The sequence below is a fragment of the Carettochelys insculpta genome, chromosome 4, assembly GCF_033958435.1.
Source record: "Carettochelys insculpta isolate YL-2023 chromosome 4, ASM3395843v1, whole genome shotgun sequence".
NCBI lineage: Eukaryota > Metazoa > Chordata > Testudines > Carettochelyidae > Carettochelys > Carettochelys insculpta.
The window spans coordinates 99,559,868-99,586,006 of NC_134140.1; the positions used below are offsets into that span (position 1 = coordinate 99,559,868).

Here is a 26,139-nt window from a genome sequence, read left to right on the forward strand (position 1 = left end):
AGCCCTCGATCTACAAGACGCGTACTTCCACATAACCATTCATCCGGCTCACCGACGTTTTCTCCGGTTCATGGTGGGCAACGAACACTTCCAATACAAGGTCCTACCGTTTGGCCTTTCCTCGGCCCCCAGAGTCTTCACCAAGACCTTGGCAGTGGTGTCAGCCTACCTGCACAGACAGGGGGTGTTTATTTTCCCGTATCTGGACGACTGCCTGCTCAAAGGGACCTCGAAAAGGGAGGTTCTCCGCATGATACGCGTCACAGCAAACACGTTCTCCGCACTTGGCCTGGTTATCAATATGGCAAAATCAAAGATAGACCCCTCACAGGACATAGAGTTCATAGGGGCTCGCATAAACTCAGTCTCGGCGAGAGTATACCTTCCAGAGGCTCGCTTTCGAGCCATCGGTTCCCTCGTGCAGGTCATCACCTTCAGCCCTACGGTGCCGGTCTTGACGTGCTTGCAGCTGCTGGGCCACATGGCAGCGGCTACGTTTGTGGTACAGAACGCCAGGTTGCACATGCGCGGCATGCAACATTGGCTGGCAAGTATATACAAGCCGGCAGTACACACCGTTCACAGGGTGGTGTCGCCCCCACCAGGGGTGCGCGAATCCCTGCAATGGTGGGTAAACCCCGGGAACTTGCTAACAGGGGTACCCTTCCATCAGCCGCAAATATCGGTTTTCCTCACTACGGATGCCTCCCTCATAGGGTGGGGAGCGCACATGGGCGAAGAGGTGGCTCAAGGACTGTGGTCACCCACGGAACAGTCTCTGCATATCAATGTTTTAGAGCTCAGAGCAGCGTTCAACGCCTGCAAACACTTTCGAGACCGTATACAAGGCAAAGTCGTCGGGATCAGTACAGACAATACCTCCACCATGTTTTACATAAACAGGCAAGGAGGAGCTCGATCCCGTACCTTATGCGCGGAAGCAATCCGCCTATGGAACTGGTGCATCGCCCACGATATAATCCTGAGAGCCTCCTACTTGCCGGGCACGCACAACGTGAAGGCAGACCAGTTGAGCAGACGTTTTGCGCTCACCCACGAGTGGCAGATCCGTCCCGATCTACTACGGCCCATTTTCCACGCATGGGGGTTTCCCCAAATAGATCTGTTTGCCACTCAGCACAACAAACAGTGCCCACGATTCTCCTCCAGAGCAGGGCTGGGCCGGGGGTCCCTGGGGGACGCGTTCGCGATCCCGTGGGGAGGCCCCCTGCTTTACGCGTTTCCCCCCGCAGTGCTGATCCACAAGGTTCTGCAAAAAGCCAGGAGAGACAAGGCTCGGATGATCCTGATAGTCCCAACATGGGATCGCCAACCATGGTTCCCCCTACTCCTGTGCCTGTCGGACCGCCCACCGATGCCTCTTCCGGTGGCGCCGGACCTGCTCACGCAAGCCCAGGGGTCCATAGTGCATCCGCACCCCCAAAGCCTGCGACTGCAAGCGTGGCTAATCCATGGCTCAGCTCCCTAGAGAGCACATGCACAGTGGAAGTACAGCAAGTCCTAGAAAGTAGCAGGAGGACTTCCACTAGGAAAACCTACAAACAAAAATGGACTTGCTTCATGGCTTGGTGTTCTACCAAGCAGCTGGCCCCCCTTTCGGTGCCTATACCTACAATTCTAGAGTATTTACTGGACCTCAAGAGAGCAGGACTCTCGCTATCCTCGTTAAAGGTCCACCTGGCCGCCATCTCGGCGTTCAGACATGAGGAGGGAGGGCACACGGTGTTCGCCCACCCTATGGTTACCAGGTTCCTCAAAGGGTTGGTAAACCTCTACCCCCCTCGGAAACCGATTCCACCTTCGTGGAGCTTGGACCTGGTGCTTACCACACTCATGGGACCACCGTTCGAGCCCTTGGCCACGGTTCCCCTTCGCCTCCTTACAGTAAAGACGACCTTTCTTCTTGCAATTACGTCAGCCCGTCGGGTGAGCGAGCTTGCGGCAGTCATGGCAACGCCACCCTGTACTGTCTTTTCCAAGGAGGCGGTAACCATACGGCTGCATCCAGCCTTTGTTCCCAAAGTTTCTTCCGAGGTTCACATCAATGAACCTATTGTTCTACCCTATTGTTCTACCCTCGTTCTAGCCTCATAACTCCAGCGAAGAGGCGCGCCTACACCTCCTGGATGTGAGGAGGGCGCTAGCCTTCTACGTAGACAGGACCAAGTCCTTCCGAAAAACGGATAGACTCCTGGTCTCCCTCGCTCCCAAATCTAAAGGAGAAGGTCTCTCATCACAGAGAATCTCAAAGCACATTGTATCCTGCATAAAAATGTGCTACGAGCTCAGAAAGACTCCTTTGTCGGCCACTCCCAGGGCTCATTCCACCAGGGCGGTGGCAGCATCAACAGCCTTTTTCAAGGGCGTTGCATTGAAAGACATTTGCAGAGCGGCGACCTGGTCATCCTACGACACGTTCGCCAAACATTACGCCCTTCACAGGGTATTCCAAGAGGATACCCGTCTCTCTGCAGCGGTCCTCTTGGGGACCAGCTGCACATAATCCGATTACCCACCACCTATCTGGGTTACTGCTGGGTAGTCACCTATGGTGGAGCACCCACGGGGACACTCGAAGAAGAAAGAGAAGTTACTCACCGTAGTAACGGTGGTTCTTCGAGATGTGTCCCCGTGGGTGCTCCACTTCCCGCCCATCCTCCCCGCTTCGGATCTCTGTTAGTGTTTTGCAGGGGCAACCGAGGCGGTTGGTCGAGGAACTGGCGGGGACCGGATCGCGCACATGGCCAGGAGCGCGCCAGGGAGCGGCGCGTGCCGGCGCATGCGCGGTCCGGCAGAAACTGCTTGGAAGATCCGATCTGCGGCGCCGGCCAAGCCGTCACCTATGGTGGAGCACCCACGGGGACACATCTCGAAGAACCACCGTTACTACGGTGAGTAACTTCTCTTTCGGGTTCCTGAGAAGTAAAATCTGTGCTCCATGACATCGTAGGGATCTTTTCAATTGAGGCACCTCTTAAAATGAACACCTCTATCACAGGTCTTTTGAAGACCTCAGTATTGGTATTCTAAGTGCCTTAAGAAGTACTTAGTATTGGAGATACTGTCCTACACATAATATGTAGAAAACTATTTTTTACATTATTTTAGGCAACTGGGCAGCAGCCTTGAAGGATCAATGGTCCAATCAAGGGTTTGGTTTTCTTGGAGGTCCTCATTGATGAGAGTGGCTATACAGCTGGAGGTTTACAGAATTGTGATTCTGTTGCTGTAATGAGGGTAATTTAATTCTTTTGTGATTAGATTTTTATAAGATCTTCGTTTTGATGTATTTTTTTAACTGAGCAACTTAATACAATTGTATTTTTTCAATCAAGATTTCTATGCAGAAAATTTACTCTTTATTATAAGGAAAAATAGTTAAGCATTACTGTTGATGTTCTTTGTAGGTATTTTGAATGGAAAAGTTCCAAGAATATATTACTGTGACTTTATCTTGCTGCAATAAGGAATTACTACAGAAAATTAACATGTGATCTCACAGCTGACACACAGTAAACAAACTGACCTATATGGCTTCAATAGCGTGTACATAAAATACTGTTTTGGAGTCCTCTCTTTATGTATGAATAATTGTTTGCATTTGCACCCTAGCTTTTGAGAAGCTGTGTTTTAGTTCTGCATTAAATTAATGAATTTTCCAGCACACAAATTATATAGAATTAAAATGAATAGTTCCTAAATTCAGAGTGTTGCATGTTCTGAAAATTCAACCACCATTTTACTGGTCCTCTGTTTTGAAAGTCTACATATATATGTATATAAGAACATAAGAATGGCCATACTGGGTCAGACCAAAAGGGCCATCCAGCCCAGCATCCCATCTGCCAACGGTGGCCAATGCCAGGTGCCCCAGAGAAGGAGAACAGAAGACAATGATCAAGTGATTTATCTCCTGCCATCCATCTCCTGCCCGTGTTCTGAAGGCTAGGGCACCATACTTTATCCCTGGCTAATAGCCATTTATGGACCTAACCTGCAAACATTTATCAAGCTCTTTTTTTAAACCCTAATAGAGTCCTGGCCTTCACAGCCTCCTCGGGCAAGGAGTTCCACAGGTTGACTGTGCGCTGTGTGAAGAAAAATTTCCTTTTATTAGTTTTGAACCTACTACCCATCAATTTCATTTGGTGTCCCCTAGTTCTTGTATTATGGGAAAAGGTAAATAATTTTTCTATATTCACTTTCTCCACACCATTCATGATTTTATATACCTCTATCGTATCACCCCTAAATCGCCTCTTTTCCAAACTGAAAAGTCCCAGTCTCTCTAGCCTCTCCCCATATGGGACCCGTTCCAAGCCCCTAATCATCTTAGTCGCCCTTTTCTGAACCTTTTCTAATGCCAATATATCTTTTTTGAGGTGAGGAGACCACATCTGCACGCAGTACTCAAGATGTGGGCGTACCATAGTTTTATATAGGGGAAGTATGATATCTTTTGTCTTATTATCGATCCCTTTTTTTAATAATTCCTAACATCCTATTTGCCTTACTAACTGCCGCTGCACACTGCGTGGATGTCTTCAGAGAACTATCCACTATAACTCCAAGATCCCTTTCCTGATCTGTCGTAGCTAAATTTGACCCCATCATGTAGTACGTGTAATTTGGGTTATTTTTTCCAACATGCATTACCTTACACTTACCCACATTAAATTTCATTTGCCATTTTGCTGCCCAATCACTCAGTTTGCTGAGATCTTTTTGTAGTTCTTCACAATCTGTTTTGGTTTTGACTGTCTTGAACAACTTGGTGTCATCTGCAAACTTTGCCACCTCACTGCTTACCTCATTTTCTAGATCATTGATGAACAAGTTGAACAGGATCGGTCCCAGGACTGACCCCTGGGGAACACCACTAGTTACCCACCTCCATTGTGAAAATTTACCATTTATTCCCACCCTTTTTCTGTCTTTTAACCAATTCCCGATCCATGAAAGGATCTTTCCTCCTATCCCATGACCACCTAATTTACATAAAAGCCTTTGGTGTGGGACCGTGTCAAAGGCTTTCTGGAAATCTAGGTATATTATGTCCACTGGGTGCCCCTTGTCCGCATGTTTATTAACCCCTTCAAAGAATTCTAATAGATTAGTTAGACATGACTTCCCTCTGCAGAAACCATGCTGACTTTTGCCCAACAATTCGTGCTCTTCTACGTGCCTTGCAATTTTATTCTTTACTAGTGTTTCTACTAATTTGCCTGGTACTGATGTTAAACTTATCGGTCTATAATTGCCAGGGTCTCCTCTAGAGCCTTTTTTAAATATTGGCGTTATATTGTATAATGTCTAAGGATCATGTTTTTCCACGGCCAAAGCTCTTCTTAGGTCATCTTTATACAGTTAGACATTCTTTCTTCCAGACATATTCCTACTGTCTACATTTGTCTAAAGCAGGAAGGGATGAAGAATAAAAACTGATTGCTTTTGAAAACCAGAATAAATTGTTTAAAAAGCATATTTTCTCAGGCATTATTTCATTCCATGGAAAGCTGTCTGATTGAAGAATCTGTTGCATGGGCCTGAGGTCATCATACTGATAGAACAGGAGGTTAACAATTGGTTGGTAGACTCACTTGAAAAGAGTAATAAATGGCTCCTTTACTACTTTATTTTTCTCCTGCTGTGATCCTTTAACGTTGGAGGCCTAGGTGCAACTCATAATGTAATTATTCACTTTTTTGTGGATGGAATTTAAATTAGGTTAAAATTCCAAAATACTGCTTATCAACCAAAATAAGTGATGACCTGTCCCTTCCCCTCCCCCCCACCCCAGGAAACTTGATCATTCTGTTTAGCTGTGTTCACAGTAAGTGAATATTAAAATGGAAACCACCAGAAACCCAGATATACTTCATACTGTTTCTGCTTTTCTGTATTGCTAGGAATTAGAGTGAGGGTTTAATCACTTAAAAACTGGAGCCGTCATTATCAGTTAATTTCAAATACGGCACAAGTTCTTGAGATGTAAAAGTAACTTCACACCAAGAACCACATGAAAATAAAGCTTAGTTTTGATGGAAAAAGACACAGACAAAGGAAAAAAAAGCATTCTGAGACAGAAGCATAAGAATAGAGTAAATGATTTCTTCTCTGTGGGCTTAGCATCTCCAAAAGCAGTAATTTTGATCTTCTATTTCACTTCCTTTTCTGTGAATTGTAGAGGTTTAATGCTTCCAGTATATTCAAAGTTACTTCCATTAAAATTGTGAAATGCGTCTGAAAGGGCATCTAAGTTTTAGGAGAATAGAAGGGATTAGAGTTGTTCCTTAGGAACCTAAGAAAGGGAGGAGAGAAACCACACTATTACTGCCAGGGGAGAACCTTCACATCTGAGAAGAGAGCAGTATTTCCCCATTACTTAAATTCACTTAATAAAATAAATTAATCTTCTAAACATATTAACTAAAATTTAATGATTCATTGCCATGTGGTCAAATTAAATGTTTTACCTTTTTAAAACTGGACTTACAATAGTCATATTATTTACTTACCATGGGGATGTGCCAAAAGAGCAAACCTCTGTAAGCATTTTAACATGTATACAACCTCAGTACATACACAGTCCTTTCCCATCACTGTGATATCTGAGCATCATATTTAGAATTTTTTCACTTTAAACCGAATTGTCCAAAGGCCTGTGAGTAAAATTTTCAAAAGCAAGTTAGGCACTTAAGTGTATATGATCCATTGATAATCAGTTAATCTTAAGGCCCTATGTCATTCAGATACTGTGGAAATTTTTATCCTGTGTCTTTGTGATGTAGAATGGAAGTGCTGAATAAATACTTAAATTCTGGAAATTATGACGTATAGGTTGCATACATTTGATTGCAGACAAACATAGTAAAACCTCAGTTATCTGACATAAACAGGACCAACTGGTCATTGGATAAATCAAAATGTTGTCTAATTGGGGAGTGGAGGGGGACTGCCTGGCTTCCTGGGGCTGGCTGCTGTGGAAAGGCTGCCGAGCCTGGCTAGTGTTGGATAAAACAGAATGTTGGGTTCAGAGAATCAGGGTTGTATTTTACACTTAAATGCCAGCTTAGGCTATGTTTTAAAGTGGAGTATTCATTTTTTTAAATGATGCTGCTCAATATTAGATTAGTGCTAGATACATTAAATCTGGCTGCCTTAGATATATTTAGAGTATTTAATGTTTACAATATATTTAAGCCTGAATGCTAAATTGGATCCTCTAGTTTGGACCCTTGCACACTCAAGAATGATTGTTGAAAATTCAGTTGCTCAACCTTGATCTCTGTTACTTGACTAGGGATGAAAAATACAAGGAAAATGTACCACTGAATTTACTATAGCCCAGCTGGGTTAAATTATTTTCAGGCTCAGCAGCATGAAATACAAATATAGAACCATCATTCTTTTTATAAAACTAAACTGCTTAAGTATATAACACTGACAACTTTGAAGACTAAGGGATGCTATTTTTCTTATTTGGAACTCTTCATCAGTCGCTAATAGTCTGTGATAACTAGTATTAGTTGACACGAAGTATTGGTGAGCTTTTAAAACTTTGAATTGAGAAACCTTTTAGTTTAGAAAAAAATAGCTTACAAAGCAGGTATGTTTTTTTTGTAAAATTGTAGTAGACTTATGCCAGGAAAAATAACACTGTTTAGTCAAAATGAACATCACTAATTTACCAGCTTGCCCTTTTCAGAATACCATTATTTAATACAATCCTTAATCTATCTCAGTATATTCTCCACTAAAAATAACTGAAGAAAATCCTTTCTTCAGATGCTTTTTAAAATGATACTGTACTATAAAAGGTTCGTCAGGGTTGACATGAATGACTGACTACCACAGTAACTTGTGAGTTGTCCAATATTTCTAGAATATTAATTTTTTTAATAATTCTTACAGGTGCATTCTGCTTCCACTTTTGGGAATGAAGCCCCCACAGCAGAGCCTCTTTCTTCTTGTCGATTCAATTGATGAAGGTTGTAATGTTGCAGAAGGTGAACAGACTTCATCAAGTATATCTGGAACTATTGCAGAGCTTGTAGCCGATCACTATGAGTTCTTCCCTCCGTGGTTGCTCCTCCTCTGCTCTGCTCGCAAGCAGAGTAAAACTGTAACCAAAATGTTTACAGGTGAGTACAAGCATGTGAATTATTGGCTACCAATGCACTGTAACAAACTTGCATGATTTTACGGGAAACTTACTGGTGGTTGAAAGTGCTAGGTATAAATTTTGATTGCTCTAAATTTATTGCCAAAGGATTAAAAACCTTGGAAATCATTTTCCTGCTTTTGGGTTTTCAGTAGTGCTGATCAGCAGATTATATATAGTATTTTATTTGCAAACTAATTTGATTGCAAACAAATATAGTAAAACCCCAATTGTCTGACATAAACAGAACTGACAGTTGGATAACACTAGTAGGGGAATAAGGGGAACTGCCTGGTTGCCCATTTCCCAGGGCCAGCTGCTGCAGAACGGGCTGCTCTGTGCTTCCTTGGTAAACTGGATTTGCAAGATAAAGTTGTTATGGCTTGGAACTTTCACTCATCTTTTTCAGGTCTTAAAAAGCTGTTGTGATTTTGAAAGTGTGTGTGTCACATCTAATGTATTCCTCTCTTCCCCCTCCACCACCTTCCTTCCCCTACACATACACTGCAGGAGTCTTAAAAGATTTTTTTTAAATTGTTCTTTGTGATGCCATTTTGTTTGAAAAAGCAGGACTTAAAGTTTGCAAGCCAAGTACATGGGTGTAACTGACTGCCGAAGTAAGTCTTGGGAGTATACTTTTTGGCAAAAGTTATGCCATAAAGAATCTCCTACAACTTGTTTATCCAGTCCTTGCTGTATCGTGAGATTGTTTCATCAGTCTGATGGTAATGTTCCTGGGATTTTCTTGGAGTTTAATAAAGGGAAGCACCAAAAGTGGATTCCAGGCCTGCATAAAACTTCTGTGTGTTTTAAGGCAACAACTGGAATAAAAATGTTGATTATGGACTATATTCCCAGATCTCTGATAGACTTACTAGTTTTCATAGTGCCTGAAAGGCAGTGTGATGATTCCATTTTGAAATCAAGTAATGCATTTATCAGATGGGGGACATGAAAGATTTAGAGGAGCTTTGGGGTGTTTCTTTAAAGATTCTTTGGGTGTACTCACGGAAATAGTTTTTCGAACCTTGGCTGCTTAGATATTTAGCCATTGTCAAAAAATAAGAAGAAAAAATACCTTACAAGATATTTGTATTTCCATTTTGTTGAATCACCACATATTGAACATTAGCCTGAAAAATTGCTGTTCTGTTATCTTCAAAGCATATTTCCAGATGGAGTTCCTGACAAGAAAAATAAGTAGAACTAACGTTATAAGCTTTTCATATAAATTTCATCTGAATGAATTAGCTTCTCATTTCCTCAGAGAGTGGTTTTATGAATAACATAATAAGGGAGTTGGCTTGAAATGTTGCAACTCTGTATGAACCATTAAAATCTTCCCTTCTCTGGCATCTCTGGTTATAATATAAAGCCAGAGAGAATGAAGCCTAACATAATTGGACAAAACTTAAAATGAATTTGAGAATATTTAGAGAAGATTGTTTCTCCACCAGAGAAGGCAGTAAGTCTTGATAAATAGTTTGTCACTATTTAGAGGATTATTGTACATGTTGCAACACTCAGTGTTAATGTAGTGTCTGACATGGGCAGAAGAATGAGTGAAGCTCTCTGAAGTGGCATATATCTGTCATTTAGAAAACTAAGATGAAACACATGCGGTTTCAGTATGGATAACCTACAAAGAGAAAAGACAGTTTAACTTACAGCTCTCCTTAGGCAACAACCCCCTCCACACACAACCACCTTCTCTTCTCCTCTCTCTCCCCCCCCCCCCACCCCCCCCCGCAACCGGTTTGTGATGTATGAAAGCTTGCTTGGAGTTAAATGTTGAGCTGCATAGGAAGGTGGGCAGGATGTGGGAAACGTGTATAAAGTACACATGGTACAGTGTAGGTCATGGATGTGGTTTTTAGGTCCTGCTGCACAGAGTAGGTTTTCCCCATGGGAAAGGGTAACTGTCCCTAAGCGGTCTAGTGGACATGCTATTCATATTTTGAAAGTGAAAATAGTGTGGATGCTGGTCCAGACAATGGGTATTAAACAGCCCATAGACTCTAAGTCTTGCTATCTCCAGGGATAGAGCGTGGTGCATTTATTCCATGTATGGGTTATTTGACTTAAGTGTTTACTTCTGTCTATATGAACTGTACAGCTGGGCTGTGAGCAAGCAGCAGGTATGTGTCTGGTTACTGGTGCCTCACATACTGGGAGGCTTTGTCACTTTGAGCTTTTCTGAGAGTCTTGGTGGGGGCCAGGAGGCTGTGACCTTTGAAAGCCCAGTCTTGCTGATTGGGATTAATTAATTAACCTCCTTTAATTCTCTATTAATTGAGTTCCATATGAGCCATTCCATTATCCCACCCTGGATCAATATCAGACTAACAGGTTCTTCTTCGAGTGGTCCCCGTGGGTGCTCCACAATGGGTTTCGGGCTCGCCCGGCACCGCGGATCAGAATTCTTCTAGCAGTTTCTATTGGATCGTGCATGCGCCAATGCGCGCCGCTCCCTTGCGCGCCCTCGGTCATGCGCACCATCCTGTCCCCGCCAGTTCCTTCTCAACCGCCATCGGCTGCAGATGGAATCCGCTCCGGCTAAAGCCTGAGACAGATAAGATAGTTGTTTTTATGTGTTAGTTCGTTGTTTGTCACTATTATACGAAAAAAAAAAAAAAAAAAAAAAGAGGAGCATATTAAATAGCAGGGAGAAGAGGACCAAAGGAGAGAGGGGCAGACAATAGGCTGTTAAGCTGTCTGCTGCCCTGAAGGCCGTGAATGTTATTTTGGGTTAGAAAGCACTGATTAGTGGCTAAGTACCCTATTAACAGTAAAGACTCACGGTGATGGCTTCCTTGGAGTTTAAGAAGTGTGAGTCATGCTGCGAGGCTATGCCAGCCTCTGATGGGCATAGTGAATGCATTCGTTGCCTGGGGGAGTCTCATGTTACCCAGAAGTGTTCCCACTGCACTAAGCTTACAGCCAGGGCCAGGAAGGACAGAGAAATGAGGCTCAAAATGATCTTGTTAAGGCCCTTCAGCCTTAGCCGCCGGAGAAGCCTCACACAGAAGGGCCCTCTGGGTCACATAAAAGGAAGGCAGCCTCTTTGACCCCCTCTGTGCAGAAGAGGAGGAAACTCTCCCCAGCTCGATCCTTGCCGGCGGCCTCAGCAAGCAGGATGGGCAGAACGCAGAGCCCCCAGCCGTGAGCTGATGAAAGCGGCAGCGCAGCAGCGCGTGTGGCCGAGGCTGGGCCTCCAACTATACAGCAGGCGGCATGGAAGGTGCTGCGAGCACCAGCACGGCAAGTGCTGGAATCAGTGGCGCTGCCGCAAGTGGCACCGGATCCCACGGCGCAGGGGCACCCAGCACAGGGACTACTGTCGCCAGAGGAAGCTACCCCCGCGGCACCGACAACGGGGCCGAGATCCCCGGCACGGGAGGGGGCAGCGCCCACCCTGCAGGGGAGGGGTAAGGCTAGAGCTAAAACCCGGCACCTCAGTCCATCTCCAGGAGGGGCTGCGATGCCCTTATCACCCAGCCCCCCTCCCGAGATACACACGCCACACCGCCGGGCGGCAAATCCACCAGCTTATTTCGGGCCTCCCTCTCCGTTCCTCCAACCAATTTCGCCGTGGCTCAGGCCACCTTCACCATTTTTGGGCATGGATCCCCTTGAGTACTATCACAAACCAGCTTCACCACTATCAATGTCGTCACGGAGATCCTGCTCTCCCAGACATCATGGGTACACTTCCCGATCGTGGTCCAGGTCTCCGTCACCGGGCCCTTGCGCATGTTGCTATGGTCGTCCTCATCATGCTGAATACAGACACCGCAGATCTAGATCCAGGGGCAGGTCCTCTCCTACTACTCGTCAATACTCCCGTGTACACTCTCGCTCTGGGACGGGAACGCAGTTGTCCCAGGGAGAATTAAGTCCAGAGTCCTGAGACTTCCCTTCACAGCCCACCAGGGAGCAAGTATACCACCGAACTCGGGAGCCAGAGGATTTGGGGGAGGCTTACCCCAGCGGTTCCTCCTCATCCTCCCCAGATGAGGCCATTGCCACCGGGGATGTCTCCCCTCCGGATGACCTTAAACAATTCCAGGAGCTGTTCAAAAGAGTAGCATTCACACAGGACATTCAAATAGCAGAGGTGCAGGAGAAGCACCATAAACTCCTGAAAAATTTGAGACCCCCGGCTTCATCTAAAATCGCTATCCCGCTGGACAAAGCCATTATGGAGTCAGCCACTAACATATGGCAGACTCCGGCCTCTATTCTGCCTACGAACAAGAGAGCGGATAAGAAGTACTTCGTCCCAGCCAAGGGCATGGAGTTCCTGTTTAGCCACCCACAACCCAATTCTTTGGTGGTCGAATCGTCCCAGCAGAGGTCGAAGACGTCTCAGTACAAATCAGGGGGGTCGGGTAAAGATGCTAAGAAATTAGAGCTGTTAGGCAGGAAGGTCTACTTCTCCTGTACCCTATTATTGAGAGTGGCAAATTACGCGGCACATCTATCAAACCATAACTTTGACAATTACTCTAGACTCGCTCCTCTCATGGATTCACTTCCAGAGGACAAGAAGCCAGTGTTAAAGGCGATTGTCCAAGAGGGCTACGCGGCATCGCAGACGGGAGTCCAGATTGCCCTGGACGTGGCGGACACAGCGGCACGTTCAACAGCCGCAGCAGTGGTAATGCGTAGGGAATCCTGGCTCCAGACGTCCGGTATCCCCAGAGACCTACAGGCGAAGATCGTGGATCTTCCTTTTGACAAGCAAAAGCTGTTTGCGGACTCAACCAACTCGGTCCTCCACTCCAGCAAAGACTTGAGGGACACACTTAAGACCTTGGGTATTTTATTTATACTCCCCCATACAAGAAAAAGAAATTCTATCATCGGCAAAGACGCTACGCTTACCAACCACAGCACGCACAATATCAGCGAGGCTATGACCAAGGGCGTCGTCATCAGCAGCAGCAGTACAGGGCTCCCCAGGCGACGTTCTCAACAAAGCCGTACACCCTCGGGGCAAGCCCAGAAACAGCAAGTTTGACGGGTATGTCGAGGACTGCACTATCAACACCATCGCTCAATGCCATTCTCATCTCATGTTCCATCATCGCCTCAAACCGTTCCTCTCCCAATGGCAAAAGATCACAACAGACAAATGGGTGCTAGAAATTATAGCCACGGGTTACACGATCCCCTTCCAGTGACTTCCACCGATGAAACCTCCCACCCAGCCTCATCTCAGGGATGTTGCCCACGAGGCGAGGCTGAAGCAGGAGGTAGATCACCTCATGTTCATAGGGGCGGTGGAAAGAGTGCCGGAACAATTCCAAGGGAAAGGTTTTTACTCACGCTACTTCCTAACAGAGAAGAAAACAGGAGGCTGGAGGCTGATTTTGGATCTACGGGGCCTCAACCATTATTTGCGCAAGCAGCGCTTTCGGATGATTACAGTTGCCTCCATACTTACGGCACTGGATGATGGAGACTGTTTTGCAGCCCTCGAGTTACAAGACGCTTACTTTCATATAACAATCCACCCGGCACACAGGCACTTCCTCTGCTTCATGGTCGGCGGGGAACATTTCCAGTACAGGGTTCTTCCATTCGGCCTATCCTCGGCACCCAGAGTCTTTACCAAAACCCTAGCAGTAGTATCAGCCTACATGCACAGACGGGGTATTTATTTTTCCATATCTGGATGACTGCCTACTGAAAGGGGCCTCAAAGGCGGAGGTCCTACGCATGATACGTGTCACCGCGAACACATTTACTTCGCTGGGCCTAGTTATCAACCTCGCAAAGTCAAAGACCGAACCCACGCAAGATATAGAGTTCATAGGGGCACGCATAAATTCTATCGCATCAAGAGTATACCTGCCCGACGCCCGCTTCCGTGCCATCAACTCCCTGGTGCAAGTCATGACATACAGCCCCGCGGTGCTGGTCCTAACGTGCCTGCAACTGTTGGGGCACATGGCGGCAGCGACGTTTGTGGTACAGAATGCCAGCTTATGCATGCGAAGCCTGCAGCATTGGCTGGCGAGTGTTTACAAACCGGCATCCCACACTGTCCACAGGGTAGTGTCGCCCACGACGGAGGTGCGCAGATCGCTAGCGTGGTGGGAAAATCCCAAGAACCTGCTAGTGGGAGTGCCCTTCCACCATCCACAAATTTTTTCTTACAACCTATGCCTCCCACATAGGATGGGGAGCGCATGTTGGCAGCAAGGTAACACAAGGGCTATGGTCCCTTGTGGAACAGACACTGCACATAAACATACTGGAGCTCAGAGCAGTGTTCAATGCGTGCAGACATTTTCGGGAATACCTGTACGGCAAAGTAGTCGGGATCAGTACCGACAATACCTCCACTATGTTCTATGTCAATCGACAAGGAGGGGCACGATCCCGTGCGTTATACGTGGAAGCAGTCTGATTGTGGAACTGGTGCATCGCCAACAACATAACGTTGAAAGCCTCGTACTTGCTGGGTGCCCACAATGTGAAGGCAGATCAGCTGAGCAGGTGCTTCGCACTCACGCACGAATGGCAGATCTGCTCCGACCTGCTGTGGCGCATATTTCGTACATGGGGTTTTTCCCCAAGTCGATTTGTTTGCCACCCAGTACAACAAGAAGTGTCCCCAGTACTGCTCCAGAGCAGGAATAGGGCAGGGGGTCCCTGGGGGACGCATTCATGATTTCATGGAAGGGCCCTCTACTCTACGCGTTTCCCCCCACAATGCTTATCCACAAGGTTCTGCAGAGAGCCAGAAGGGAGAGAGCTCGCATGATACTCATAGTTCAAACTTGGGACCAGCAACAATGGTTTCTCTTGCTTCTGCGCATGTCGGATCGTCCACCACTCCCCCTACCGGTGGCGCCGGACTTACTCACGCAGGCTCAGGGGTCCATAGTGCACCTGCACCCTCAGGGACTACGCCTACAAGCAAGGTTAATCCATGGCTCAGCACCTTAGAGAGCACGTGTACGGAGGGAGTACGACAAGTCTTGGAGTGTAGCCTAAGGACCTCCACCAGGAGGACTTACGAACAGAAATGGACACGCTTTACAGCCTGGTGTTCTGCCAAACAGTTAGCTCCCATTGACGTTCCTGTAACTGTAATACTAGAATACCTGTTGGACCTGAAACAAGACAGGCTTTCTCTATCCTCGCTAAAGGTCCACCTCACTGCTATATCAGCTTTTTGGCATAAAGAGGAAGGGCCCACCATATTCACCCACCCTATCGTCACAAGGTTCTTGAAGGGGCTGGTAAACCTGTACCTGCCTCGAAAACTGCTACCGCCGTCGTGGAGTTTGGACTGGTGCTCAGCGCGCTATCAGGACCACCCTTCGAACCATTAGCCACGGTACCCCTCCGACTTCTTACTATGAAAACAACCTTCCTTCTTGCGATTACGTCAGCCCGCAGGGTGAGCGAGCTCGCAGCAGTGATGGCAACACCGTCCTGCACAGTATTCTCAAAGGAGGCGGTAATCTTATGGTTACACCCAGCCTTCGTTCCAAAAGTTTCCTCGGAGTTCCATCTTAACGAACCAATAGTTTTACCCTCGTTTTACCCGAAGCCTCACAGCTCCAGCAAGGAGGCGCGCCCACATCTCCTAGATGTGAGAAGGGCGTTGGCCTTTTACATAGACAGAACTAAGTCCTTCCGGAAAACGGACAGGCTTCTGGTGTCTCTCGCTCCCAGGTCAAAAGGGGAAGGCCTCTCTTCCCAGAGAATTTCAAAGCACATTGTGTCCTGTATAAAAATGTGCTACGAGCTTCGAAAGACCCCTTTGCTGGCCCCACCTAGGGCTCACTCCACCAGGGCGGTGGCGGCATCAACAGCCTTCTTCAAGGGAATCGCGTTGAAAGACATCTGTAGAGCGGCGACCTGGTCATCCTACGACACCTTTGCCAAACATTACGCCCTGCATCGGGTGTTCGATGAAGATACCTGTCTGTCGACAGCAGTCCTCTCGGGGGCAAGCTGCACATGAATCGATTACCCACCTCCTTACTTGGGTTACTGCTGGGTAGTCACCTATTGTGGAGCACCCACGGGGACCACTCGAAGAAGAAAGAGAAGTTACTCACCTGTAGTAACGATGGTTCTTCGAGGTGTGTCCCCATGGGTGCGCCACCACCCGTCCATCCTCCCCACTTCGGATCTCTGTCTGGTGTGTTTCAGGAGCATCCGAGGCGGTTGGTCAGGGAACTGGCGGGGACAGGATCGCGCACGTGACCGAGGGCGCGCAAGGGAGCGGTGCGCATCGGCGCATGCGCGATCCAATAGAAACTGCTAGAAGAATTCCGATCTGCGGCGCCAGGCGAGCCCGACACCTATTGTGGAGCACCCACGGGGACACACCTCGAAGAACCATCGTTACTATAGGTGAGTAACTTCTCTTTATAAACTGGGTGGGTCATCCCATTTACCCTTGTAAAATATTGCCACAGTAGGGAAGGCACATAAGAAAGCTAATGTACCAAGGTTTACTGAATATCATTAATGACACAGAGAGCAGCCGTGCAAGCTCTTTTAAAACTCTTAATTGAAAATTATCCAGACTTGCTGATTTAAAAATATCCAAGTTTAATAGCTGCTGTTTAATGTCTTCCTGATTACACTCAGCATAACAAGGATATAATCGTCATGTGATAAGATTTCCTCTTTTATACAAAATACAGCATAGAAATATTTATTGAATACTTCAGCATTTATTGTTGACAGTTCTGTTTCCATCTAGTGATTGGCAAGTACCATCAGGATTCTTGTTCGCAACATATTTAAGAAAATTCTTATACCTGCAACTGTCTGCCACAGATTTCTCCTTGCATTGTTTCTCCCTTTCAGTTTTCTGTAGTTCTAAGCTTCTAATTTTTGTTTATTTTTTCTCAACATCTCCTTTCTTTTGTGTTGTTTTGATAATGGCCTTCACTTCCCCTCTAAAAAATAATTTTTAACCAGTGAAGCCTTCTTCCTAAATATGTTTAAACCAATAGTTACAAAAACTAATTATATGAAGCATCCCACCAGGTTTCAGTAATGCTAACAGATTTAATTTATGTTCATAATATGATAATCCAGTTCCTCTTATTTGTTATCCTAGTGTTGTTTTATAGGCAGTTAAAGAATTTCTTTCTTTTGCATCCTTTGGTTCCTTGATGAATTTTAATTTCAGCATCTTGATTTAGTGCTAAATGAGGGCTTATATATTGCCTCTTTTTACCCTGCTCTTTTGTTATTTAATGCCTGTCTGACTTCTCTATCCAGTCTGGCCCCAAAGAAAGTGTTTCCCCTACTACTGAAGTGGAGGCCATTTAATTATACAGAGGTTCCCTATGCCCAAGTAGGTGGACCAATGTGTCACGAAACCAGAACTCTGCACTGCTTACCAAGCCAGCAGTTCACTTGTGTTTTTTTCCTTTTATTGTCTTTTCACTTGTGGGGTAGGAAGTTTCTCAGAAAAGATCATGTAGGCATTATTCTACAATGTGCTTCCAATTACCTGAGAATATCCTGCAACAGGCCTGAAACATGGATAATAGATCCACTGCCAGTCTTTAGAATGACATCTTGTGTCTTGGTTCCATGAAGGCAGCAAACCTTCCTGGCCCTTTCAGAATGGCCTTTTGATTCTTCTGAATATTGAATCCCTAACAAGTGTAGTCTGTTTTGAATGGTTGGAGAGCTCTCTCAGTAAGCTTGATTTTTTTTTTTTTTTTTTTCATAAAGGTTTAGCTGAGCTGCCATCCACAGTTGTGTCCTGTACATCTCTCCATTCCTTTGGACAAACTGACTCTTGAGGGAGATCTTCCACAGTTGTCATGTTGAGGACATGCAGTTGACTGGAAACTTATACCTGTGTAACATTATTCCTGGTCCTCCTTTCTCTCATCTCTTCCTGCCCATTTTAGTCCATCTGCAGTCATGCAGAATGCTGTTTTTTAGCGGGGTACAAACTGCCAAGACATCCCCCACTCTCCCTCCCTGGTCCCTTTTTCCCTTGAATCTGGTATACTGATATTTTCCAAAGCTGTCTGTTTAGAAAGTCCCCAACTTCTCTGATTCTCAGTGGTATCTTTACTTGCTTCTCCAGTCCAGAAAACTTTTTCTCAAGCATAACCACCAAATTAATACTTAATGCACAGGAAGTCCAAGAACCCTCAGGATGAGTCTCTCTAATCTGGAATTTTGTCATCTGACAAAATCCATAATCTAGCATGATATTACTTACCTGAATGACCGCGTAGCATGGGCGTGGCCCAGTTTCCCATGGTCCCATCAAATCTGTTTACAACCATCAGTTCTGGATGTCAGGGTGCTTTTACTTAGCTGTAATTTACCCCTGAACGTCTAAGAGCTCAGTAAGCAGTGAAAGTGTTGTTAATACTGCTAGACAATATTGATCTCCTGTGGTCTGGCAAATTCTCTTGTCCAGCACCAGTCAGGTCCTGAGAGTGCTGGAGTACAGAGGTTCAGCCTGCACACAGGGAACAAGTATTTTAAAAGTGGTTCTTTTTCAGGTACTGGGAAGATACGCTGAATATCACAGCAAAATGTCAGATGGAACAGATTTTTTTGATTTGAGAGTATATTGTTCCCAGATCTGAAGAATAGCTCTAAGACTCAAAAGCTAGTTTCTCTCACAGAAAGTTGGTCCAATAGAATATATTACCAAACTCAACATGTGTCTTTAGCTTCTTAGGTTATTTAACTCTCTTCTCTTTATGTCTCTTTGGAATTGTATTGAATTGTTGCAACTTTGTGTAATTTTTAACTGAATAAGAAACTAAAACATCACATGATGTTTTTTTACTTTTCTACAGGCTTTCTGTCTTGGAAAACATTTTCTGAGCTGTTTTTTTCTAAATGTTGCAGCACAGAATGAACCCTCTTCCCATCTCTACAGCCTTAATTTGCTTGTTTCTAAAAGAAATAACTGACCAAAGTTGCCACACCTTCTTCTGTATTTTGTCTATTAAATTTGCTGGCTTATTTGTTGAAAGGTCAGTTTGTTAGAAATAAACGATTATCTAATGCTATTTCTTCGCAAGTGATGTGTTGTATTATACTGTTTTACAGATTTGCAGAAGGTACTTTTTTTTTCTTAGCTTTAATTAATATGTGTTAGCCTCCTGCAGCCTTCTGAATATTTAAGAGAAATTTAGGTCATTCAGATAAATCATTTTTGAAGTTGAATATTCTCTTGGATGTTCTTTTTCCACCTGATCTGCTTATGTGGTGTATGTGTGTGTGAATTTAGGGTTAGACAAAGGTGAAACAACAAAACGTGGAACTAACCTAAGTTCTCTGCAAGGTGCATGGCTGTGCAGCCATCTATTTAGTCCTGCAAAGGTGCTCCAGGCTGCTCAGGGTCTGAAGCTGCAGCAGCTGGGGAGGGCTGACCCTTCCCCACCCACCTCCTAGCCTGCTCTCCAACATGCCACAGTTGGCTGCCTGGCTGCAGCCTCTGTCTAGACTATGCCCAGCTCCAGTGCTGCTGTGACTCATTCCCAGCCCTGGCATTCCTGCAGCCCTGGAGCTAACATGGTGGAGAGGCATGCTCTTCCCCCCCACACCCCCAGGCCAGGTTCTGCTGTACCTCCAGCCAGAACCTTTACACCCTTTCATCCCAACTGTCTGTCTCAACCTTAAGCCACCAATCTCGGGGCCCACCCAGAACCCTCACAGCCTTGCACCCAAACTTCTGCCCCATGCCTCAGCCCCTTCCTAGGCTACAAACTTCTCCCTGCACCTGCCACATGAATTTTGTTGCATATCACCTCCATATTGGTGCATATAACATTAATTCTGCTCCATGAGAGGAAAAATTACAGGGGACACTGGCCTTATGGCATTTTATGTATCTTTGGGTCTACCAAACTAGAGTGGAGGGGTTCAGTTTCCTCTTGGGTAGTAAGGAACAGCACCAGTGAGAACTGCCAGAACTCAGAATTTTGGAAAAAGTTACCTACAACCTTGCAGTAGTGAGAGCGAGGTTAAGTGATATTGGCACTGGACAGGGGAGGATGTGACTGGGGCCATGAGCAGTAAGTGGACATGTGAATTCATGGTGTTTGGAGGCACCAAAGGTTGGTGAGTAAAGAGGAGGCAGTAGATTGGTGTATGGGAATGCTGGTGACAAAGTTTCATGAGAAGGAGTTTGAATGGGGACACAGACAGTGATCTTGTTCATGGGGAAGTGAGGGGTGAGTAGCTATCTAGGCAGGAATGCAGTAAAAGCTTTCATATTCGGCAGTCTAATATCTGGACTCTAAAATATCTGGCATTTTAACCGTGAGCAAATTGTTTAGTTATATTTTCCAGAAGTATAGTATTGTGAAAGTAAATACAAATACAGCAAATACAGTATAAGTTTACAGTGTGCAATACTACTGTTGGTAAATAAAGTACTCTGCATATATTTTTTTTTGGTTTCTTAATATCTAATCTTGATTTTCTTTTGTCTTATGCATTGCTAAATATTGCTCTCTATTATCCAGAATATTTGAATATCTGGCAACCTCCCTGATCTCAGGGCTGCTGGATATGACAGAGTTTACTGTGTAAGATGGGAGGAATTTTGAGGGGCTTACAGGTGGGACAGTAGCCTCCACCGCAGCACAGGGTTAGTGGCCAGTGGTCCCGCCTCAGCACCCCTGCCGGAGTGCAGTGCTGGAGCATGGGGTTGGGGCAGCAGTGGGAGCTGGCACACCCCATGCGGAGCCTGCAGGCATAAGAGCCCAAGGGTGCCTTGGCCAACCCCTTCTTCCCACCGCACTAAACATTAAAGCTCTTGCATCTTTTTTTTTTAATTTATTAAAGAAGTTTTTGGAGGTAAGACTATTACAAAGTATCACCGACACTTGGACCGTACATGGAGGTCAAATTTTAGCATTCCACCTTGGAAAGGTTGCTTACCACTGGCCTATCTTATGTTTTTAGGTATTTCTAATGTGTGCTTTGCTGCAATTTGCATAGACCATGAAAGACAAACTATTTTAACTTTTTTTTTCTAAAGCAAAACGGGCACTTCATCTGATACATGATAGAGCACTCTTTTCCTTTTAAATTAACTGGTAAAAATGTGACAGACCTTCTAAAAATAAACTTCTTCGTTAAATGTGGAATTTGGCAAGTAATTAATCCAAGATATTTATATGATTTCAAGACGCACACTCTGTGTCACTCTGAAGTTTAAAATGTCTGTGTGTGAAACAATGGAAAGAAGTAGCACGGTTCCCTCTAAAATGCACAGCCACATAGCTAATAAGCCCAGTGCAAGGGCTGAGCATGGCCTTCTCCCCTGGCCTTATCAGCTCTCTGCTGGGGCTGGAAGAGTGCATTTTTCCCCCAGTCACAGCAGCTCCCTGAGCCTTTAATATTAAGAAATAGCTATTTACCCATATTTAAAAATTACTTTCTAAACTTCGTACTTTGCTAATTAACTTTTTTATTATTTCTGCTCACAAATGAGTTGCGAACTTGTTTCAGACATCCACATTTTTAGATATGTATTTACTTTTTTTACGTTTTTAGACTAGAGGTAAAAAACCAACCATCCCATCTATATTTAGATCACAGTTGTGACAAAGTAACAGTAGCAAGATAACTATAGTTTATTCAACAAGTTTTACTAACATGACTTTTTCCAGTATTTAGCTCAACATTTCTAAAACACAAATTGGCTTTTTAAAGGTAATGTTAACATTATTTGTTATGTAACAAACACTTACAGTATTCAGAACAATACAGTGGTTTTCTGAGCTTTCCAAGTGAGCAGCCAAAGAGTAGCTTATTGTCACGGAGAGCAATTATAGGATTTCCAAGAAGTTTTGACCCTGTTCCTAGATGTATTTGAATAAAGAAATGTTGAAATGGCTCAAATAATGACAGTCTTCCATTCCTCCCATCCCCATTCTTATAAATTACAATACATAAAATCGTTTGGAAATTAAAGGAAATCTTGGAATTCAGAAAACTGATACAAGAAGGAAGCTGTGGCTAGTGGAGTTAAGAACAGTAAGAGAAGTATTTTAAGTACATTCAGAACAAAAAGAGCCCTAACAATGGTATTGACCCATAACAGTATGTAAAAGGTAGCATTATTAACAAATAAGAGGCAGGAGTTTTCAGTAAGTATATCCGTTTTGTACTTGAAGGGCAAGGAACAGAGGCTGTACTCATATGATCTGATGGTTATGAAACTCTCTCCATCCCAGGATGTTAAACAGTAGCTACCAAAGTTACACATTTTAAAATTAGCTAATATAAATAACTTGCATCCAAAAGTATTGAGAGTTAGCCAAAATGCTGTCTGGACCATTGATATGTATTTTCAGTAACTTATGCAGCACTAGGGAGGTTCCACAAGACTGGAAGAAAGCTAGTAATGTGCTAGTACAGATTGAATCTCTCTAGTCAGTCACCCCATGGCCCAGCAGTATCTGTGGTCTGGCATGATTTTAGTTAGCCTGCTGTCCACGTATGATGCATGTGGCCAAGTTTCACATAGTCCCACAAAGTTAGTTAGAGCTATCAGTTCAGGCTCTGTGTTCTGCAGTGTTGTTTAGCCCTGTTTACCCCTAAATGTCTTCTAAGAGGCCAATGACAAGTGGAAATGTTGTTGGTAATGCTGCTATACAATATTGACTTTCTGTGGTCAGCACCAAGAAGTTTAATGTGTATAGAAGGGTAAATGGTATGTCCAGTTAGCGATAGGCCTGTTAACCTATCCAAGATAAGGTAATGGAATAGTTGAATTGAAGGTGTGTCATATACTTAATGCCTATCAACACGAATTTATGGAAAATAGGTTGTGTTGAATTTAGTATTTGATGAGATTATAAGTTGGCTTCATAATGGTGTTGATGTAGTAGACTTCTGTCATGCATTTGACTTGGTACCACTTAATAGTTCGTTTAAGGAATGAAAATAATACAAAATATTGGCTGGTAGTTCTCCATATAATTGTAAATGGTGAATCATAACCGAGCAGGAGTGTTTCTAGTTGGGTCCTTCGTGGATTGGTTCTTGGCCCTTTACTGTTTAATATTCTTATCAATGGCCCCGCAAGAGAACATAATACAGTAAACTCCCTCTTATGCAGTATTCAGTCATCCGGAACGCTCAAATAACTGGCACCTTCCTCTGCTGGCTCCACCCCCAGGTTCTCCCACCTGGGGCTCCCCCACCCTGGGGCTGGAGCTGCTGGCTCTCAGCCCCCTGGCTGCTGGGGTTGCCTGGCCCAGCCGGGACTCCAGGGCTAGAGCTGTTGGTGCTCCAGCCCCAGCACTGCTGGGGTTAACCCATCTGGGTCCCCAAGGGTGGAGCTGCCACAAGTCACCTGGCCCTGGGGCTGCCAGCAGAACTCCACACCCCAGAGCCACTGCCAGAGCCCCATACCCCAGGGCCGCCAGAGTTCACCAGCACCCTTGATGGCTCCCAGTCCTGGGGCTGCTGGCATTTCCCCCAAACCTGCCACCCCAGCCAGTTCCCAGCCACAGGGCTGATGGTGTCCCCTGCCCCACTGCCAGGTGTTCCACAGTGGGCTCTCTAAGTGGCAAATTTCAATATCCAGCTACCTCCTGGCCCTGGAGTTGCCAGATAGGAAAGCGTTTACTATACCATCACTGATAGTTTGCAAATGAGATGAAAATTGGAAGGATTGGTATATAATACAGAAAACTCTTCTATATTCAACAGCCTCAGGTCCAGGAGGCTGCCAGATATTCACATATTACAGATAACTGACAGGGTCTGTTGCCATTACCAGCCAGCGCTCTGAGGCCAAGCCCATGTAGCATGAGGCTACCAGAGGCTTGCACAATTTTTCTCCCTTTCCCAGTCCACAGGGGCCACTCCTGGGTACAGGCGGGGCTGCAACAAACCTACCTGCTGCTGGCTGTGGGCGCAGAGTGGTCCAGGCTGGTACCCCACTGCATTCCTTCTGTTCACATGCCATCGCCACGCAACCGTGGAAACTTCTGGAATGCAGTGGCATCTGTCAGCCAGAGCCGGAAGCTTCACCTTTGACCCCACTTGGTCTAGTGCAAGGAGGAGTCAGGGGCCTTTGTGCCCCCCACTCCAGCCTAGCACAGCTCAGCCCTCCAGGACCCTGCCCTAGAGTCCTCATGCCTTGGACTGGGGTCTGCACTACATCAGCAGTCTGCTCCCTGAAGACCTTGGCAGCCCTGCCTCCAGAGCACTGCCTACACCAGCGCAGCCCACCCTGTGCTCCAAGAAGCCTGTCCTGTGCTGCTGCATGGGGGTGGGCTCCCTGTGCTCCAGCCACCTATCTTGCCGCCCTCTTTCAGGGGGTTCAGCAGCCCCCAGCAGCTCAGGCCCCAGGCTGTGCTGCCACCCACATCCCAGGGACTGTCCCTGTTTAAGAAGGGAAAGTGGCATTTTTCTCTCCGTTTTATTTTTGAATTTTTTTGTTGTAGGACTGCTACTTTGCTGTTGTTTTGAAAAAAATTTCAAAAATAAAATGGAGAGCGAAATCTCTGAGCTGCAATTCACTTGCAAATTTGACTCCATCAACGAAGGATTAAACATACTGGGAGTGGCTGGCACCTTATTAAAAGTTTCCCTGTGCTGGAAGTTCACACCTCCACATTAGAATCTGACAATGGGCCACATCCCCCCGACTGATCTCACTTTGTTTTTTCTCCTCTTTTGGTGTATACTACTGATAATGGGCCATTTCCACCACAACTGAATAGACCTTGTTAGTTCTGGCCCTCCCTTTTACTGGGACACCACTCTTTAAATACTCCTCTGAACCTGCATCCACACTCGTGCACCCGATGAAGCGGGTCTTTGCCCATGAAAGCTTATGCTCCAAAATATCTGTTAGTCTGTAAGGTGCCACAGGACTTCTTGTTCTTGAGAAGCAGTGATTCTGAAAAAGATTTGGGGATTATGGTGGTTAATCTGCTGAACATGGGCTCTTAGTGAAACGTTATGGCCAAAAAGGCCAGTGAAATCCTTGGATGCATAAATGTGAATCTCAAGTAAGAGGAGAGAGAGTTTGTTACATCTGTATGTGGTGCTGATGTAACTGTTTCTGGAATACTGTGTCCGGTGTTGACGTCCACAATTCAACAAGGTTGGTGATAAATTGGAGAGCTTTCAGAGAAGAGATGCAGGAAAGAGTAAAAATTGGAAAACATGCTTTTTAGCTGGGGCTTTTCAGGAATCATGAGTTTTATTTCTGTTTTTTAGAAAATTCACAACAGTGTACATGGCAAAATATTAAATTTCATGGAGTTTGTAAGGAATTAATTTTACAACCAGAGTTACTAACATGAAAGATCTATGCAACAGAAGCTTCCCTAGATGACTCCTCTGGAAGAAAAAAGACCCTAAAAACATGATTCGTTTGGCAGAAAGATTTATTCCTCAGCTGGTCTCCAGATGTGTATTTACAATTACTGGGCAATATTCTTAAAATACAGATATATAAACTTGGACAGTGTGTTGCCATGCTTACACAAAATCGGGGGGGGTAGGGGTGTAAGATCCTTAGCATTTTAAGGGTGGTTAGTGGCCCAAACATTTTCGCAGGTGTCTTTCTAAAATGTGTGAATTCACCTCTTTCTCTCCACTGCTCTGTGTCATGCAAAATTTCTGCTTCCTTTGAAGTACTGCAACATTATTCTCTCTTGAATTTATGCAGCATTTTGGTTCAAACATTTTGGTCACCATTAAAAGTTCTGAAGTTTATCAAAATATCTAGGCTAGAAATTTAGGGAGCACACACATTCTCATACGTTTTTCTGCTAGTTCTTGCTCCTGGTAGGAAGTTGAAAATAGCCTGTCTTGCCATATATTAGTCCTTCCATTTGTGAGCCTGTCTAAAATAAAGAATGGAAGAGTTACAGTGGAGTTATAATCCTGTTTTACTGATGCTGAAAAGTTAAACTTGTTTGTCTCACTCTATTTACACCTAAATTCCA

General features: G+C 45.0%; 1 protein-coding gene across 1 annotated transcript in view; it reads left to right on the plus strand.

Annotated features, from left to right (window-relative positions):
* The window catches only part of ANKRD50 (ankyrin repeat domain containing 50), a 73,445-nt gene that overhangs the window by 23,946 nt on the left and 23,360 nt on the right, over positions 1 to 26,139 (plus strand). Inside the window, exon 3 of the mRNA XM_074993336.1 lies at positions 7,936 to 8,165. Coding sequence (XP_074849437.1) covers positions 7,936 to 8,165 — 230 coding nt within the window. The remainder of the gene's footprint in view (positions 1 to 7,935; positions 8,166 to 26,139) is intronic.